At 36.4% G+C, this 17,952-nt stretch overlaps 1 protein-coding gene across 1 annotated transcript in view; it reads right to left on the bottom strand.

The window, feature by feature from the left end:
• ABCA12 (ATP binding cassette subfamily A member 12) overlaps positions 1 to 17,952 on the bottom strand; it is a gene marked incomplete at both ends in the record, with an annotated part of 186,263 nt that overhangs the window by 11,944 nt on the left and 156,367 nt on the right. The window contains 11 exons of the mRNA XM_082658827.1: positions 346 to 480; positions 1,403 to 1,544; positions 1,842 to 1,951; positions 2,848 to 3,052; positions 5,076 to 5,329; positions 6,557 to 6,716; positions 7,724 to 7,839; positions 9,302 to 9,479; positions 10,049 to 10,103; positions 14,592 to 14,697; positions 16,478 to 16,565. Coding sequence (XP_082514953.1) covers positions 346 to 480; positions 1,403 to 1,544; positions 1,842 to 1,951; positions 2,848 to 3,052; positions 5,076 to 5,329; positions 6,557 to 6,716; positions 7,724 to 7,839; positions 9,302 to 9,479; positions 10,049 to 10,103; positions 14,592 to 14,697; positions 16,478 to 16,565 — 1,549 coding nt within the window. The remainder of the gene's footprint in view (positions 1 to 345; positions 481 to 1,402; positions 1,545 to 1,841; positions 1,952 to 2,847; positions 3,053 to 5,075; positions 5,330 to 6,556; positions 6,717 to 7,723; positions 7,840 to 9,301; positions 9,480 to 10,048; positions 10,104 to 14,591; positions 14,698 to 16,477; positions 16,566 to 17,952) is intronic.

Genomic DNA, 17,952 nt, shown 5'->3' with positions numbered 1-17,952 from the left:
GAACTGATTTCTTCAATAACTGGGAATCAAATTCTGTCATAATTTTACTTACTCATTTGAATATCCTGACTTTGTTTCAGCTACTTCCTATTCCCATGTTTCCTCTGAAACCGACTGAGCCATAACTTCAGGCAAAAACATTTTTGACGGCATATTTTTGTGGCAACAAATTATCCAATATAAATTCCTTAGTGAGACAATATATGTAAAGTGTTTTACAAAATAACTAGCATATAGTGAGACCCCAGTAAATGTTTATTGCAATAATGATAATGAACTGTTACACACACTATTGGATATGTGGTTCTAATTAGGTAGTAGCCTTTTTCACAATGATTCTCTTACCAGCAACAGTATGGAAGGTTTCCCTATCAAGGCCAGTGCAGTGGATAATTTTCTTTTTGTGCCGTAACTACACATAGAGGTAGTTTTGTCCTTGTAGGGCTCCAGGTAAAGCCTCCTAAGGAGTTTATGAACAGCCTGTGGGTGGAAAAGAGGACTTAAGTTGATTTTCCCTTGCCAAAACCCTTAAAGCATTAAACAGAAAAAGAGCTACTTGTGAAAAGAAAGTTTTATAATGAAGAAATACATTCCCGAAAAAATTAAAACATTTAAATTCAACATAAATTTTACTTTATTTTCAAAGGTCCACTTAAACATTAATAGTTCAGGGACTTCCCTGGTGGCACAGTGGTTAAGAATCCTCCTGCCAATGCAGGGGACACGGGTTCGAGCCCTGGTCTGGGAAGATCCCACATGCCGCGGAGCAACTAAGCCTGTGCGCCACAACTACTGAGCCTGCGCTCTAGGGGCCCGCGCACCACAACTACTGATCCCAGGTGCTGCAACTACTGAAGCCTGCGCGCCAAGAGCCCATGCTCCACAACAAGAGGAGCCACCGCAATGAGAAGCCCGCGCACCACAACGAAGAATAGCCCCTGCTCACCGCAACTAGAGAAAACCTGCACGCAGCAAAGAAGACTCAATGCAGACAAAAAAAAAAAAAAAAATTAAAAAAAAGAAATACAAAAAATCAAATTGGAAGCTATTCTATTTTACTTGGGCATTTTGTAGGTAATTCCATGTTTCAGTACTTATCTGAACACTAAAGGATATACAGGCATCACCAAACATGGCTCAGTCCAGAGCCTAAGGCAAATGTCATTCTTTATTTGATAGTTTTTAAAAGACAACTGAACAAACATGGGCCAAGATGTTTCTAAAGTCGAGTGCATAGGTTCATTTATGATATACACAATCAAGCTAATACTGCCTCAATTATCACTGTCAGGAGAGAAATGTCATAATTTTCCAGATGTCAACTTGGTCTTGAGGGTGGGTGTGTGGAAAGCAGAAATAATAATGGTTTTCAAATGAACTAGTTTTTCACACTTATACTCACTTCTTTAATATCTTTTTCTGGAATTCCATGTATCCTAGCATAGAAATACAAGTGTTCTTCCACGGTTACCAGGTCATCCAAAGCATCTTCCTGAGGACAGTAGCCAATTAATGAGCTGTCAGAGTCAGCGTGAGCCAGAGACCTGAATTGAAAGAATCAAAAACACAAGTGACTTTCAGAAGATGTTTCCCTCTTAGCCCTCAGATGTTGGGAAGGTAGCTCTATTTGGGTCATCGTGATTGGTGAGTCTGGAAAAAAGAGGTAAAAACAATCCCACCATCATAGTCATACTTAAAGGTTTAAAAATTTCCACTCGAGTAGCTGTTTCTCCTCTAAGGATTTAATAATATAACCACAAAATAACATAAAGAGTTCATTGTAATTATTTTTCTCATTTAATTATATTGTGTTCAGTAATTTGAAGCATTTGTTTTCATACCCAATCTTATTTCTGATCAGAATGTTTCCGCCTGTAGGAATTATGTCTCCAGTCAGCATCTTGAAGATGGTGGTCTTTCCTGCTCCATTCACCCCAAGAAGGCCAAAGCACTGGTTTGAGGGAGAAAAAAAAAAGATGTAAACTTTAATTCAAACCAAAGACATGGTACTATTATATCTCTTTTCTTCTCCTTGGGTGAAATAAATTACCAAGAAAAATAAATCACTCGAATTACTCATGGCTATTGCAGTGCTTTGCTGGCACTGGATAAAACTTTTTCTTTTAAAACAATTAGGTACTTAAGTATCTTTTTTTCCTTTAATCATCTGAACATTTTACATATACATAGGACTTGTTTTACATACTATATTATAGCACACCTCTGTGTGACATGATAGGATACCCAAGTCAGATATGCTAACCTGACAAAGTAATTATATTTATAGATTTCAAATTATTCACACAAAACCACAACTTTACTGAATAAGCTACTGAAGCGATAATCTCTTTATGTGGTAGAATAAACCTGATGCATTTAGTTTGCAGTCAGGCTCGGCAAAAAGGGAAATGTCCGCATTCTTCTCCTCCTTTCAAAGCTGCCTTACTATTGCTTCTGTGAAAACAGCAAGAATGTGAATATGAATGTGAATATGAATATGAAATCACTTCCGACAACTGATTTCTTTATGCTGTCTTTTGAAGAGGCCTGGAAACTAAGAGTTGAAAAGAGCACGCTGCATGGACTTCTTGACTGAAAGTCCACTCAGGGAGGATAGTAACTTGGGAGGGGGCTCAGGATTTGGTGTGTGGTGAGTCCTCCCTGCCAAAACGAAGACTTACAGGGTAAGTAACGCATAGACACATGTAAATTACATATATAGAATCCATCAAAATATTCAGAGGTTGACTTTCAGATTTCTAGAAAAAAATTAAGGAAAGATAAAGATTTTTGTCACTTAACCATGTCAATACAAAGGATAGCTAGAAACAAAACACTGTTCCTTACCTCCCCAGCAGGTATCCCAACGCTGATGTTGTTTACAGCTATAATCTTTTTGTGGATAAGGTGGTAGGTCTTTGTAAGATGATGGAGTTGAACCAGGTCACATTCATTTGCACCATTCTCAACTCTAAACCTCTCAGCCCACACATCTTCATCTTCAACTACTGTCTCAATAACAGGTGGAGAACGAAATTTTTTGAAGAAGCGTCTAAAAAATGGGCCCAATGATTCTGCATCAATGACTCTGAAATGGTACCACTCAGTTTTGACATATTTTAATAAGTTCTTACTTCATTAAAAGTGTGCTATCACATACTAGGTTTCTTTTAAATTTTTTATGCATTATGGTACTCAAATAACTTAAAGATTAGTACGGATGCTCTTTACAATATTTGTTATAATATTTGGGAAACAGCTTTTGCTTTCCATGACTTAAATGCTTACAGATCCACTATTAAAAGTGAGAATCTTAATTTCAGTAACAAGGAAATTAGTTTGGGTTTGAAAGTTACTGCCTAACAGAGAGACTAGAGTCATTAGTAAGACTCAACATTTTACAAGCCCATGATCAATGATCACCTTTTTAAAATCCTCCCTATTTCTTCTTTTGTCATCACAATATGAATGTTATTCTACAGTCTTTTTACTGTGAATGTCTTATCTAGGATCTAGCCAATATATTAAGGTTATCAGTCCTGAAAACTCACGAAATCTCAAACCCACTTCAGTATCTTGCCTAATGAATACCAAAGCAAAACAAACCAACAAATCAATTCAGGTCTTCCTCCCAATGTCCCGTTTCTTTTAATGATACCCCCAGAGATTCCAATTGTGATGTTTTCTTTGAAAACATCCCCATTCCAAAATCCACTCACGCAGTCAGACTCCTAGCACTGGAAATGCCTTATAACAGCCAGTCATCTATCATTTTCTGTCTTTTTCTATTACCATCACAGGCTTTCATTTTTTTTTCACACAGATTTATCCAAGAACCTCAAACTGGTCCAGCGTCTCTGACTCTTCCCTTACAGTATGCACTGTCTCCACAAAAATCACAGCTCCTAAAGCACCATTTGATCCTGTTGGTGTCTGTTCAAAAACCTTTAATGTGCTACTATTTGTTTCTTGAATAAAGTCCAAGCTATCGCTTTTTAACCAATCAGTAGACTCCATAATTTTCCAACCCCATGCTTTAGCTCCTACTCTTTCATTACATTTAGTCTATGCTCTAGTCAAATTGTATTACTCACTTCTCAAATATGCCTCAAGATTTTTCTATCTTTGCTCTTATCTTTCCTTTCATTATTATTAACTTAAATCTTATTTTTCAATAGGTGATACATGCACTTCATGTATTAAAATTAAAATGGTACTGAAGAATATTTAGTGAAAAGTAAGTCTCCTTCAACCATATACAGTTTTTTAACAGAGGCACTCATAATTAGAAATAATCTATGCATATGTATGCATAAGTAATATATATTCCTTTTTTAAACTCCAATTGTAATATACTTCATTTATAGTTCTGAACTTGCATTTCTCACTTAATAAATATTAGAAGTAATCCCAAACATTACACAGTGAACTGCATCATTCTTTCTAATGGCTGCATAGTGTTTCATTGATAAATTATACATATAATTCATTTAACCAGCTCCCAAATGAAGGACATTTAGGTTGTTTTCATTCTTTTGCTATTAGGAATTCTTTTGCTATGATGAATAACTTTATACATACACAATTCTGCATATGTGTTAGTATATCTATTGAAAAAATTCCTAGAATTGTTGGGTCAGTGGTATGTGTATTTTTATTTATGATTTTGTCCTCACTTTACTCAATCTTCTTTTCCCAAATCCATTGCTAATATTCTACATACTCAATTCTCTTTCCCCACTTCTACTTTCTATCCTTCCAAACACAACTCAAAGACTACATGTTTTGTTTATGTACATATTTTCTCTCTACCACTGAATCTTGATCTCTTGGAGGCTAACAATTGTGCTTATTTAATTTTACTCCCTCACTTTACAATACTTGCAGAGCCACAGTAAGGTTTGATAACTATTTACTGAATTAAGTAGATTGTGAATTATGCTACAATTTTTAAAAGTTTTTTGAGCAAAACATTTCCATATTACTAATTGAAAAGCTTAGACTACTGACCCCTCTCTGACTATTTTGAATTGAGTTTTGTCATGGATGTCAAACACTGTTTTCATTGTATTTACCTGAGTTTATTTATTAGCCACTCATTGATTAAAAGTCGCAAGAAAAAGAACACGGTTCCTTGACAAACCAAAGCCACAAACATTGCACCTAGTTTATCCATCTCAAAGGTTTCACTTGGATACTCCACTCCATATGCTTTTAAGAAGTCTAGGACAGACTGTTGTTGAGAAAGTTCAATCAAACCATAGCCAAAACAGAACTGCGGGAAAATCAGGAAAATGCGCTTGAGGGTTTCAGAAATAAGTTCTAAAGTCTGAAATAAAAGAAATAAAAATAAAGTTCAGTGTTAGCCTTCCAACAAATTGACAAAAAATTGAAACTAGATGTAGATAAATATTGAAACCTGAGAAGCTTATCTAGATTGGCAATTGTTTCACATGCCTACTGAATTTACATATAAACATTTACTATAGCCAAATGGTGGAGATGTATTACTAAAACACAAGCCAAAAAGGATTATATATATATATATATATATATATATATATATATATATATATATATTTAAGATGGTCTAAGGTGTCAGGCCAAACCCTGGGGGCAGAATCTCTTCTAGACCTGCCTTAGGTCCTAGGAATGTAGTAACAGCCAGGGTGCTAGGGTCTGATAGAGTATCTATGGGTAGGTGCCTGAGTAAAGGAGGGATTTAGTACAGTACAGTTTCAGAACCTAAGGTAATTCCTACTAGAAGAGGGACTAAAATGGTAAAATGATACGGAAGGAGAGACAACGTATCTCAACGAGGAGCATATGGCTCATTTTCACGTTATTCACACTTGGGACCAACCACCTGCACCTCATGGATTTTCTTCTTCCTCCTGGAGTGTGCTTGTCTAGTCCTCACTTCATACTCTTTCTATTCTTTTCCATTCAGGTGTCCAGCACTGAGTGTGCCTGTCTATTCCTCACTTCATTTTCTTTCTATTCTTTTCCATTCAATTTCCCAGCACTGGTAGGGCTTCCCTTGTCACCAATCATGACTGTTAGCTCTGAACGGAAAGTGATGCTTACAATGAAGTAGACTCCAATACATGACTGAAAGGGAATGAATCCGGTTTTTTCTCTATGGGTGCTCAAATGAATCTTAACCCATAGTCATATAACTAAGCCACTGTCCTTGTCCCTACCATACCATAACAATTTGTTAATGAGTAAAACGTTTAGCTGACCGATTGGTTGCATGATTTTTGTAGTGCCATACAAGGTATCTGACTGACTGTATCTCCATTTACCTACTCGAGCCCTATCAAATGTCAATAGTTTTGACACTGCGTAAATATAATCATAGACATTAACCTAGATGGAACCTAAAAAGAATTTTAAAACGCCATAGTTTCCCCTCTACTATATTTAATAGAATCAAATGAAATGCCCCTATTCTATTTAGAGACTGCAAAATACAGAAAATCTTTCCACCTTGGAACATGTTGAAGCATTTGATCCAATAACTGAAGTTTAGCAGACTAATAAAGGACCTTACCGTATCATTAGGCTTTTCCTTGGAAAGGAAGTACACCACCGACAGGGAAACAATGGAATTGATGCCAAGAAAAAGGTTGATGCAGACGTAAGTGATGAAAGCCACTCCTGTTTCACGGAAGAGCCCAGCCAGCAGGTACATCCAAGAAAATGAGGCATACCTTTATGGTAATAACACTAAGAATTAAAATCATGCTGTAATTATTCTTTTACTAAATAAATAATTTCGATAGTGTTCCAAAGTGAAAATAAACATTAGAGATCAGTTGTCAAGCCTTGTAGTTAGATCTCTCTTTTATCCCTCTTTTTAACAACAGCCAAAAAAAAAAAAAAAGTGAAGCACGCTTTTTAAATGACAGTAAAGGTCTTTTAAGGAATCTTGAGTAGTCATTACAATTACAAATTAATTTTTCCTAGAGATGGTGTTACCCCACCCAGGCAAGACATTTTTTTTGGCTCAGAAATGTGAGTTTAATAGATATATCTTACAATTTAAAGTTGAGGAAAAAACGACATTGTCAGCTAGCTAAGCAGAGAGAGTATGCTTAGAAGCTGCATGTCCTGTTTTGAGCAAATACTTGAGCGACCTTTGGGGTAATGAAGTACAACTAGAGACAGAGAGATCCTTCATCAGCTGCAATTGTTAACTAAATGGATACTACCCATTCATTCAGGGCAGAAAGAACTGCTATGATAAGTATTGGTTGTATCAAACTGTATTAATTACCCTAATTCAGAAACAATATTATGTGTGTTCTTAGGCATCGATAAAAATAAAAATAAATATACATGAATATATTTACTTTTTAATGCCTTATATATTTCTATATACTCACAACTTGTTAATACATAAATTCATACATGTATACACATTTTTCTGATCATTCTAAGGCCTCCATTTTTACGTAAATTAAATTATATATGTAAATTGTTAAGTGTGACAGCACCCAGTAAGTGCTCATTAATGACAGGTATTCTATTAACAACAACAACATTAATTTTCACAAGTATTACACTTTACAAACTATGGACTAGCAGGTGTAATGTATTGTTAATCATTACTCATGGCTAATGAAACCCCAAGACAATTGTAAATTAGCTAATGAGATTTAGGTCCTGTTTGTATCTAGGAGCATTTAATTCTGTTAATTCTTTCACTGCAGCTTACCCAAACAACAGAAGTAGGAGAGATACAGCGCTTAGGTTGTTTTCACTGTAGAAGGCAGGTAACTTGAAAATTGCAATGACACCAACTGAAAATGCTACAGGCACCAAATAGAAGGCCTATGGGAATATGTAAAACTATGTTTAATACATGGCAAATATTTTTTAAAAAAATCAATAGCCCATCTAGTTCAAAACTGTAACAAACTGAACTAGAAACACTTGAAGAAATGAAGTTTTATCTCTGCTCTTGTTGCTTGTAACATTCAGTTCATTTTACATTGATTTCACTCTAGAATTTGTCTCCTGCAATAGGAGGTCAAGCCAGTCTCCATCTTTATAGAGATTTTCAGAGTCCCTGGTGCTCCTCCCTCCAGGCTTTGAGACTTGGGATCATTTGGTGACAAAGGTTCGGTGAGAAAGATAAGACAGCCAGGTATCTTTGTATTTGATTCAGCCCTCCAAGTATTGATTTTATTTTGAGTGCTGGAACTCTCTCAGATGGTTGATTTCTAAGGCTTGGTTATCAGTGTGAGCCACTCTGTGCAAAACAGCAGGGCAGTGGGTACCACACATTCTTAGAATCACAAGGATATGAACAAAGAATTCAGTGTTTCATCGGCAAGCAGATAGAGTAAATGCTGAGGGTTTGCAGCAAGATGTACACAGTGAAAGAGATGGGAATTTAATTAGGGAGGAAAATCTCCTAAAATTGGAACGAGAACCAGAATCTAAGTAGTAAGTAGCCCTTCACAGAAGTGTGTACTTTAAGCTTTCTTGACATATTAAAGCTCCTATTAGGTCCAGAGGAATCATCACCATGTTTTTTTAGATCTGACTTCTACAACAATCGCATTTCAGACCTCACTGGATACATTAACCAAACGGAGAGGCAGTTAATTCCTCTGCAACCCTGCAAGCCAATGACAATTTCACCATAATCTCCAGGCAAATACATACCCATCCTGGGCTTTTGGCCATACTGACACGTTTGGAGTCAAGAAAAACCATCTGAATTTGGAACCACTTTAGGCAAATAAGAGAGTTATCAATTAAATTCACCCTTTATTTTCCCTACTAAGCTCTAATGTGTTATTCAGCAGAGGCTACTACTTCGAATTTTTCACTATTAGTTGATGAAATTTTTATAAGCTTGCTTATGTGGTACCACTGGGCAAGGCTATTCTGCTCCTAAGCTTCCATTTCTCCACAGTAGTGGTTCTCAAACTTCGATGTGCTTAAAATAACTTGGGGGAGCGGTTGTTAAAAATGCATATTCTCCATGCTCCACTCCCAAGATAGGGACCTCTTAAGTCTGGAGTGAGGACCAGCAATCTGGATTCTAACAAATGTCCTGGGGCATCTGATATAGAAGGTCCTCAGACCACAGAGATAAGGGCAAGGCAGGTGGATTTCTCTTTCTTCCGACCGCTGGAAGAATATAAGCCTGATGCAATTTTTTTCTTAATTTATTGTCTTTGTGGCAATAATCGGAGCAAACCAGGGCAAATAAATCTCAAATATAAAACTGTCTTCTACCCAAATCGGTCCTGTCTTTCTTGCAAAGACACAAGTTACTCACCATGTCATAAATGAAGTTTGTCACCCAGTAGCATGTGACACCAATGCCTGAAATGTGCTGCAGCTGCTTGGCTTTGTTCTGATGCTCCCGCACGACATAGGTGACAAAGCTGGCAGTGGTGACAGAGTAGCCCAGCAGGATGGAGAGCGCCACTAAAATATCGATTAAGCTGCTCATTCTACATTGAGCAATAGGGAGAGGAGAGCACACATAAGTTTTGGGAACTCTTTTCTTTTCAGAAAGATTCATGGCTAAAGCCATCAACAAAACAGTGCAAGAGTTGGCTGTGACACAAATAAGTCTTCTTGCAAGGCAGCCAGATAATATCTTCTGCATGACTTGGCTGTGACCCTGGGATAAATGTAGCTTGAGTGCATCTGACTTGACTAGGGATATTTGATGGGAAAACCTCAGTCAACAAGGGCTACAGGGTGTATGCAAGAGATATAGTTCTTGAGCATAGAAATCGTACTTAAATGCTATGCAGGGAAGTTGAAATGATGAAACACTTATGCACTTGACTTACAAAAGCAGGAGATTCTGTGAATCTACAGTCAACAAGCTCTACTTGGCAACCTCACTCTACACACTTTCAGAAACCTCCTTTTATCCCAGTGAGTGACTTATATTACCAGCTCTTCTAGATTGACATTCATTCAGATACAACTGTGATTTCCAATTATAGCACTTTATACAAAGGCTCAATAAGCCAAGGAGAAAAGAGTCATGCCATATGTGTCTGCTTACGTGGCTTGTTCTTGGTCTTGCACTCCTGGATAAGGATGGCTATACAAGATGATACCTTAAAGAAGAAATGGTTCTTTTCATTAGTAGGTATTCAGTTAATCAGGAATACCAAATTTTATGCACACTACTATGTATAAAATAGACAACTAATAAGAACCTGCTGTACAGCACAGGGAACTCTACTCAATACTCTGTAATGGCCTATACGGGAAAAGGATCTAAAAAAAAATGAGAGAGTGGATATATGTATATGTATAACTGATTCACTGTGCTGTACCACTGAAACTAACACAACAAAATCAACTATACTCCAATAAAAATTTTAGGGGGCTTCCTTGGTGGCGCAGTGGTCGACAATCTGCCTGCCAATGCAGGGGACACGGGTTCGAGCCCTGGTCTGGGAAGATCCCACATGCCGCGGAGCAACTGGGCCCGTGAGCCACAATTACTGAGCCTGCGCGTCTGTAGCCTGTCCTCTGCAACAAGAGAGGCTGCGACAGTGAGAGGCCCGTGCACCGCGATGAAGAGTGGCCCCTGCTTGCCGCAACTAGAGAAAGCCCTCGCACAGAAACAAAGACCCAACACAGCCAAAAATAAATAAATAAATTTATTAAAAAATTTTTTTAAAAAAAGGTACCAATTTTTATTTATTTATTTATTTTTAAAACATCTTTATTGGAGTATAATTGCTTTACAATGGTGTGTTAGTTTCTGCTGTATAACAAAGTGAGTCATATGTATATACATATACATATATCTCCATATCTCCTCCCTCTTGCGTCTCCCTCCCACCCTCCCTATCCCACCCCTCTAGGTGGTCACAAAGCACAGAGCTGATCTCCCTGTGCTGTGTGGCTGCTTCCCACTTAAAGAATTTTACTTTGGGGATACTCTTTTAAAGGAAAATGATGCCCCCACCCCCTGCCAGTCTCATCAATGCCATACAATTGATGGTACCCACACACACACAAAAAGCCCAAAACAGTTTTTCACACTGTGCATGGAATTTTGGGGGAAGGGGCAAGAATTTACACTTCTTATATAGCATGTTTCCCCTCTACTACATTTAAGTCATTGTTTTCCAGTTTCTTCTCTCCATCTGGTAATATGGATGTTTGTATTCAGTAGCACTTTAGAAATGCATGACATTTAAAGAAGCACCTCAAAGGGAGACCAATTATATGAGGATCTCCTGAAGAACAGACATTTTCCACCCCCATCCGTCTTCATTGTGCTATTGGCTGTCGTAGGGAAATACTGTAGCCTGAGAGGATCCCTTCTCCTCCTTTACTGCTTCTGAGATGCCTATTGTTCTAGAACTCTACCAAGAGTAGAGCTTGGGAACTTCAGCCACTCTGGAGGGATTTTCACTGAGACATAAAGATCCAAAATGATTCAGAGAAACTAGCTGGCTCCAGAAAAGTAGTCACTTAACTCCAATGCAGTCCTAAATTATCTGTATCTCCAAGGGTTGGTTATACTTTCTGAGTATAAGTGTAAGCAAGGTTCTTTCCTCCCTTTCCTTACAGGACGCTGGTTAGCCAGAGTCAAAATGGGCTGACAAGTTTCGCAAAGGGCCACAGTGTGAAGGCAAAGCCTATACTGTCTGAATAACTTTGGAAAAGAACTAGGAGTGAGGATATCCCCTAAGTACTTTTTCCTATAAAGTCATAAGCTGAACAAGAACTTTCTCACTACTGCTCACATAGTATATGTTCATTATATTAGGATATTAAGGCCCTTTGATAGCACCCAAATATTATAGATTATTCTAAAGTTGTATTATTTCCATTAACTTAAATTTATAACTTTTATCAAGTAGAGTGTGACATATTTTGAGGTTGAAATCTGCAATTGTTATTTATTGAAGAAAAAATATAATATATAGTTAAATCAAAACAAAGAAACTACCAGCAACAATAATCAATTTGACTGATAATTTTAATCACATCATTGAGGGAATGCACTTCTCTTATCTTTGGTGTAAATTAATGGGCTCTCTTTTTACTGAGATTCAATTTTCTTTGGGCCCTACTTAAACCTTGTTGCTGGATTATAACATAGGCAAGGAGAAAACATTTCTCTTAGTCCTGATCTGTATTTCAGAATCAAGAAGTACTCTATTTCACCAGAGGAATCTTTACAAATACATTTACTCCAATATGAGAAATGCTGCTAAACCAATTTTTTTTTTTACAGATCTTTAGCGGAAACATCAAGTACATATATTAGGGTTTGGAATCTATATCACAATCTTTTCTGTGGGTTCTACAGCATCCAGCATAATGTCTTAAGTACAGCGATTAGTCAATGAATGCTTATTGACTGGAATAAAATCTTACAATTTCAATTATTTCCCCCATATACAATACACATCAAAAAGAACACATTTTCTGTTATTTCTACATGTGTAAACCTAAAATGAGTAACTTCCCATTGACCACTGCTAGTAATGTAATAAGAATAAACATTAGGGTGGAGGGAACAATGTGTCAATATTTTTGGAAAAGAGCCTGGTTGTGTAGCATTTGTTAGTGAACACAAGTAAATCTGTATTCTAGGGGAAGAAAGAACAGAACTTTCATGTTAAATTAACCACTAGAGGGAACCACATGAATATAACAGATACTGACATTGCAAAGGAAAGCTAATTAAAAGATTTTTATTAGCATGTTAAAATTCAAAGAGAATTTTACAGCTAAATTTTACAGCTAAAGCAAAATCTCAATTCATGTAGAATCCAACAAAGGTGGCTTAAAACAGGTAGTGTAGTAGGGAGAGGTGGCAGGAGAAAAATTGAGCTGATTTTTAAAGACAACATTATCATGGCAGATCCCATACATGCATTACAAGACAATAAAAGCATTTTAAGGTGACATGGATTTCTTTTCTGAAAGAAAACAAACTCCTTCCAGAGAAGATGGAAAGCTACCACTTTCATAATAAGCCTATATGAGAAAAGTTAATAAAAAACAGAAGGCACACTAGTACTAATCTCTATATAACTCAAGCTAAGCCTTATTTTTAAATTAAAAACATTTCCTTTTAGGGTCAATATGAAGCTTATGTTCCAGAATTCTTAATTCTTTAGACTATGTAACTTAAAAGTACACTTGTAGGGGCCACAACAAGCCTGCTGGGATCCAGAGCGATCCAGACTGCTTTCATCTTGGTAAAGAACACTAATAATAAATGAAACCTCAATATAGGTTTCAAAAGCTGATCCTTCAAAAGTGGCATTGTCTCTTTTTCTTACCTACATACCTTTGCAACATTTCCTCCTAGTCATTTCTATGGTTCCTATACTTTCATTATCCGTCATGGCAACAAATGTCCTTTGCTCTCAATAAGACATCCTACTGAAAGTCAAGTGTTCAGTAGTGTTTCAAACCAGGCTATACCAGACCCACCTGGCTTTAGTCATCATTTAACTTAATTTACCACTTTTGACTCCACACTTTATTGATGCTCTAGGTCTAAGGACTATCTATCAATCTTTTTATTTTCTTCAGGGCTCCTGCTGCTAGGAAAATGCGAAAGCAGTTGGGGAAAAATACTGTTTTCTCTTAAACGAAGACTCTGAAAGATTCTGTTCCTAGAATAAGTATCTGACTCTACAGTTTACTTCTACGATCACCAGAACGTGCAGCACATGCTATTATGCCCAACAGTAGGGAAATGAAAGAAAAGTAGACAACGGCATTTCTTTGTTTTTAATAGTCTGTTAACCTATTTATTAGGGTAGAAACTGTTGGCCAGCAGATACTTTACTCTATTTTCTCCATCTTTATTATTATTATTTTGGGGGATCAGTATGGGAAAATAATTTAAGCAAGGCTTAAGAAGATGGAATGGTCTGATGAAGAGTAATTGAATTAGAAAACAAATAAGTCTCTTTCAAATTCCAAACCCTTTTTAAAAACTATGTGGAAGCTTCTTGGGAAACCCCACTAAAGTAGACCTTGCTGAGTATAGAGAAGTATTAGGAAAATGAAGAGGCAGGAGCCAGGCACTTCTGATTCCCAGAGAAATAGCAGTAGGAAACAATACTACTCATCCTGAGAGGGAGCTAAGGATTAGCAATGTTTTATACAAAGCAAGTGTCATTACGGTAAGTACTCAGTTAATGGTAGCACTTCTTTCCTGTTAGAACTTCATAGCTTAAAAGTTTTGTTTTCACATTTAGATTTGTGTACAATATTTATTGACATTGTTATTTTAATTTTTAGCCTATGTACAAGTAAATAGTTATAAAATATTTTCCTATGAGATATAACTACTAGGTGTGAGAGCACAAATAAGTGGGAAGTCAGCATTATTATCCTGACTTGATAAATGAGGAAACTAAGTTAACCTGAAGTTAAGGGGCTTATCCAGAATGTTCCATCTGGTGGTAGTTACTACTTCCAAACTCCTTTTAAAGATCTGTGATCTAAATACCATAAAACAGCTGCCACTGGGAGGAAATGGCATCTAGTGCACATTTTCATGTGGACAGTAGCAGAAGCTGCAATACAAGAAACTTCTAAGTAAGTAGCTTTACCATGTCGGGCAGCATCGTCTTTTGACATGTTAACTCGCAGGAGGAAATTATTCAAGCTGTTGAGGTATGCTGGAAGGGAGTGATAGCCTTCCGGATCATACCATACCTGTTAAGATTCCGAAAGAAGGCAAGATCAGTGTGGTGTTGAAATAAATCAGGCAGTCTTTACATCTTACAGCCTATAGAATTTATATTTAAAATAAGGGCACCAATTTCCCAGTAACTTATTTCATCTTGGCAGATTATGAACCATCCACCAGTGTTGACCACAGAACTCTAAGTTTCCAACCTAGAGATGGGCAGACATTGGGAAAACATTTTTTTTTTCCCTGCGTGAGAGCACCAAGTTACTAGTTATTCTAGCTAGACCTTCTCTAAAGTGAAAGCTTGAAATAAACAGAAGCCTTCATTATTATCTTCATTTCTGTGACTGGACTGTAGTGATTCTGAAACTAGAATTAGGGCATTCTGTCTCTCAGTAATAATGATAATAATAATAATTAAAAAGCAACTGGCATATAGGCCAGGCTGTAGAAAGAAATTAAATACATATATAAGCATTGTGCCCTTAGCAACATGATTGATAATCTTGAAATACCCCCACTAACTTTCTATTCCTAGTTGTAACCCACAAGAAAGTGAGTTAGTTCATCCGCTACGTCAAAAGCAGAGGGATTTAAAATACTGGTATACCTCAATTCAAGAAAGCCAGTTGGTAATTCAAAATTACAAATCTGATTTAGAGAGAAATTATTTAATATTAGAACTCCCTTACTCTATATGTGGAGAGAGGGAGAAAAGGAATCAAGCGGGGCTGGGGGTGGGGGTGGACATTCAAGTCCCTAGCACTACTATTTAGTTTCTATATGACCTTATAAAACCCAGCTAAAATAGACTCAATAATATCTATCTCTTAGGGATGTCGTGAGGATGTGTACGTAGTTTGTATAAAAGGTGATACTAGTTCTTGGTTTATAACAGTCACTAAATGAATATTATTTTCTTCACTTCCCCCAAGGTTGTATACATCTCTTACTACCAAATGAGAAATATGTGAAGAACAATTTAAAATTTAAAGACTACTTGTGATCATATGTGTAATCATATGTATCTGATTCTGTGACTCTAGCTTGTTTCAAATTCAAAGCATAGGTACAATCTAGAAGAAAAAAAGTCAACAGGATTATTTATATCCACCAAATTCTAAGTTTCCATGTTCTTTGGAAAGCAAAGCTAAACACATATGACACATGTACAAGGAAAAATGCATAAAACATTAATGTATAGTTTAACAAAAAATTATAAAGGGAGTATACCCATCACTCAGGTTGAGAAACAAAATCGCCAGCATCCAGAACGTCTCCCTGACACTCCGTGTCCTTCCAAACCACAATGTGCTCTCTCTCTCCCCTAGACAATATGGCTGTTTTGCCTACTCTCAAAGTTTATGATACATGCAATTATAGTTGTGTATTCCTTTTTGTTTTTTCTTTTGCTTACTAATAATGTTTGGAAGAGTTAGTCTGCTTGTTGTATGGAAATGAGTTCATTCATTTCCATGGCTGAAAGTTCTGTTAAATGAGTATATAACAATTTGTTTATTTATTCTACTGTGTATGGACATTTGGGGTTGTTTTTTCGGCTAATATGAGAAATATTACCACGCACATTTCTGTATATGTATCCGGGTGTACATACTTGTGTGTACACGTTTCCCTAGGATAAATACACAGGACTGGAACCACTGTAGTATGGAGTATGCATTATTCCAAAGTGCTTTTCAAATCTACTGACCCATGTCTTGTTTTTACCTCATGAAAATGCTTGAACATTTCAAGTTCACATTCTCATTTGTATGACATCCCAAAAGAAAGATCACAATTTACCTTGGCAAGTGTTCTATTAGCAGGAACTGCTGTTATATCAAAACGAAGGTCTTTAGTCAAAGGCAGCCCAAAACTCCAACCTCCATATCTATATAGAAAAATTGTTTTAATGGAGAAAATATTCATAAATAGATCTAAAATGTTTAACTAAGAGCTCATTTTTTTTTCTTTCCATCAGGAACACATTTACAGTATGAAATAAATACTGTCTGACAAATGTTTTACAGTTTTATCGATTTCTTTTATCATATTTTAGTCTAAAGCATACATTATAGCTAGAAGTTCATGGACTCTTAAAAATAAAAAGTGGATTAAAAAAATTCAAATAGTAATTTTAAGGATAGATTAGTTTAAATATCCACCAAATTAAGACTGGGTTAACTAAATAATGGTGTAGTTACACTAAAATAATTTTCTTGTAACTGTTATCCTAAATGTGATGCTATACAGCTATATTTTTGACATGGAAAGAACACTATAGCACATTCTTCACTTAAGAAGTAGGTTTTGGAATGGTTTATTTATAATAAACCTCATTTTGTTGAAAATATTTACATGCGTATTCCTGTGTACTTACCAACTATCCCCCGCAGCTTTATTAAGACATAATTGACAAATAAAAAGTGTATATACTTAAGGCATACGAATGCTTTGATATATGTACATCTTGTGAAATCATCCCCACCATCAAGCTAATTAACACAGCCAGTATCTCACATAGTTACCATTTTCTTGTACGTATGTGTTGAGAATTCTTCAGGTCTACCCTCTTAACAAATTTCAAGTAACAATACAGTATTCTTAACTATAGTCACATTGCTGGACTTAGACCTCCAGAACGTATTCACCTTGCATTACGGACACCTTGTACCCCTTGACCAACATCTCCCCATTTCGCCCTTCCCCCCAGACCCTAGAACCCACAACTCTACTCTCTGCTTCTATGAATCTGACTATTTTGGATTTCATATATAAGTGAAACCATGCCATGTTTGTCTATTATTTCACTTGGCATAGTGTCTTCCAGGTCCATCCATGTCATTGCAAATGTAAGCCTGCCACACTTACCTCTGTGGCAAATGTTCAGGTGGCTTAGGAACATGCCTGTGGCTTTGCTATACAAAAAGACATTTTATTCACATGCAGATATCATACTCCAAGTTTTGAGATATTCATATTGGAACTAAGGACAACTGTCACCAAAAGCCACACCTTAAAATTCTGCAAGCTGGCACAATCTAGTCAACAACTCCACTTTCGCCTCGAGAAAAAAATATGTACACGTTTAACAATACATTTTTGAGGCCTAAAACAATGCTTTTCAATGTGCTCAAATAAATCTTAATTTAGAGTCATTAAATTAATTTACTTAAATTTTAATATATAAGGCTGTTTAGATAAAACAGAATTTACCCATATAAATAATCAATAGAAACTTGCATTTATTGTCACAAATTCAAAAGACAGTTACTATT

Source organism: Grampus griseus, assembly GCF_964374135.1.
Source record: "Grampus griseus genome assembly, chromosome: 7".
Classification (NCBI taxonomy): domain Eukaryota; kingdom Metazoa; phylum Chordata; class Mammalia; order Artiodactyla; family Delphinidae; genus Grampus; species Grampus griseus.
Note: the sequence above shows the minus strand (reverse complement) of the source record. Positions and strands in the feature narration are given on the sequence as shown.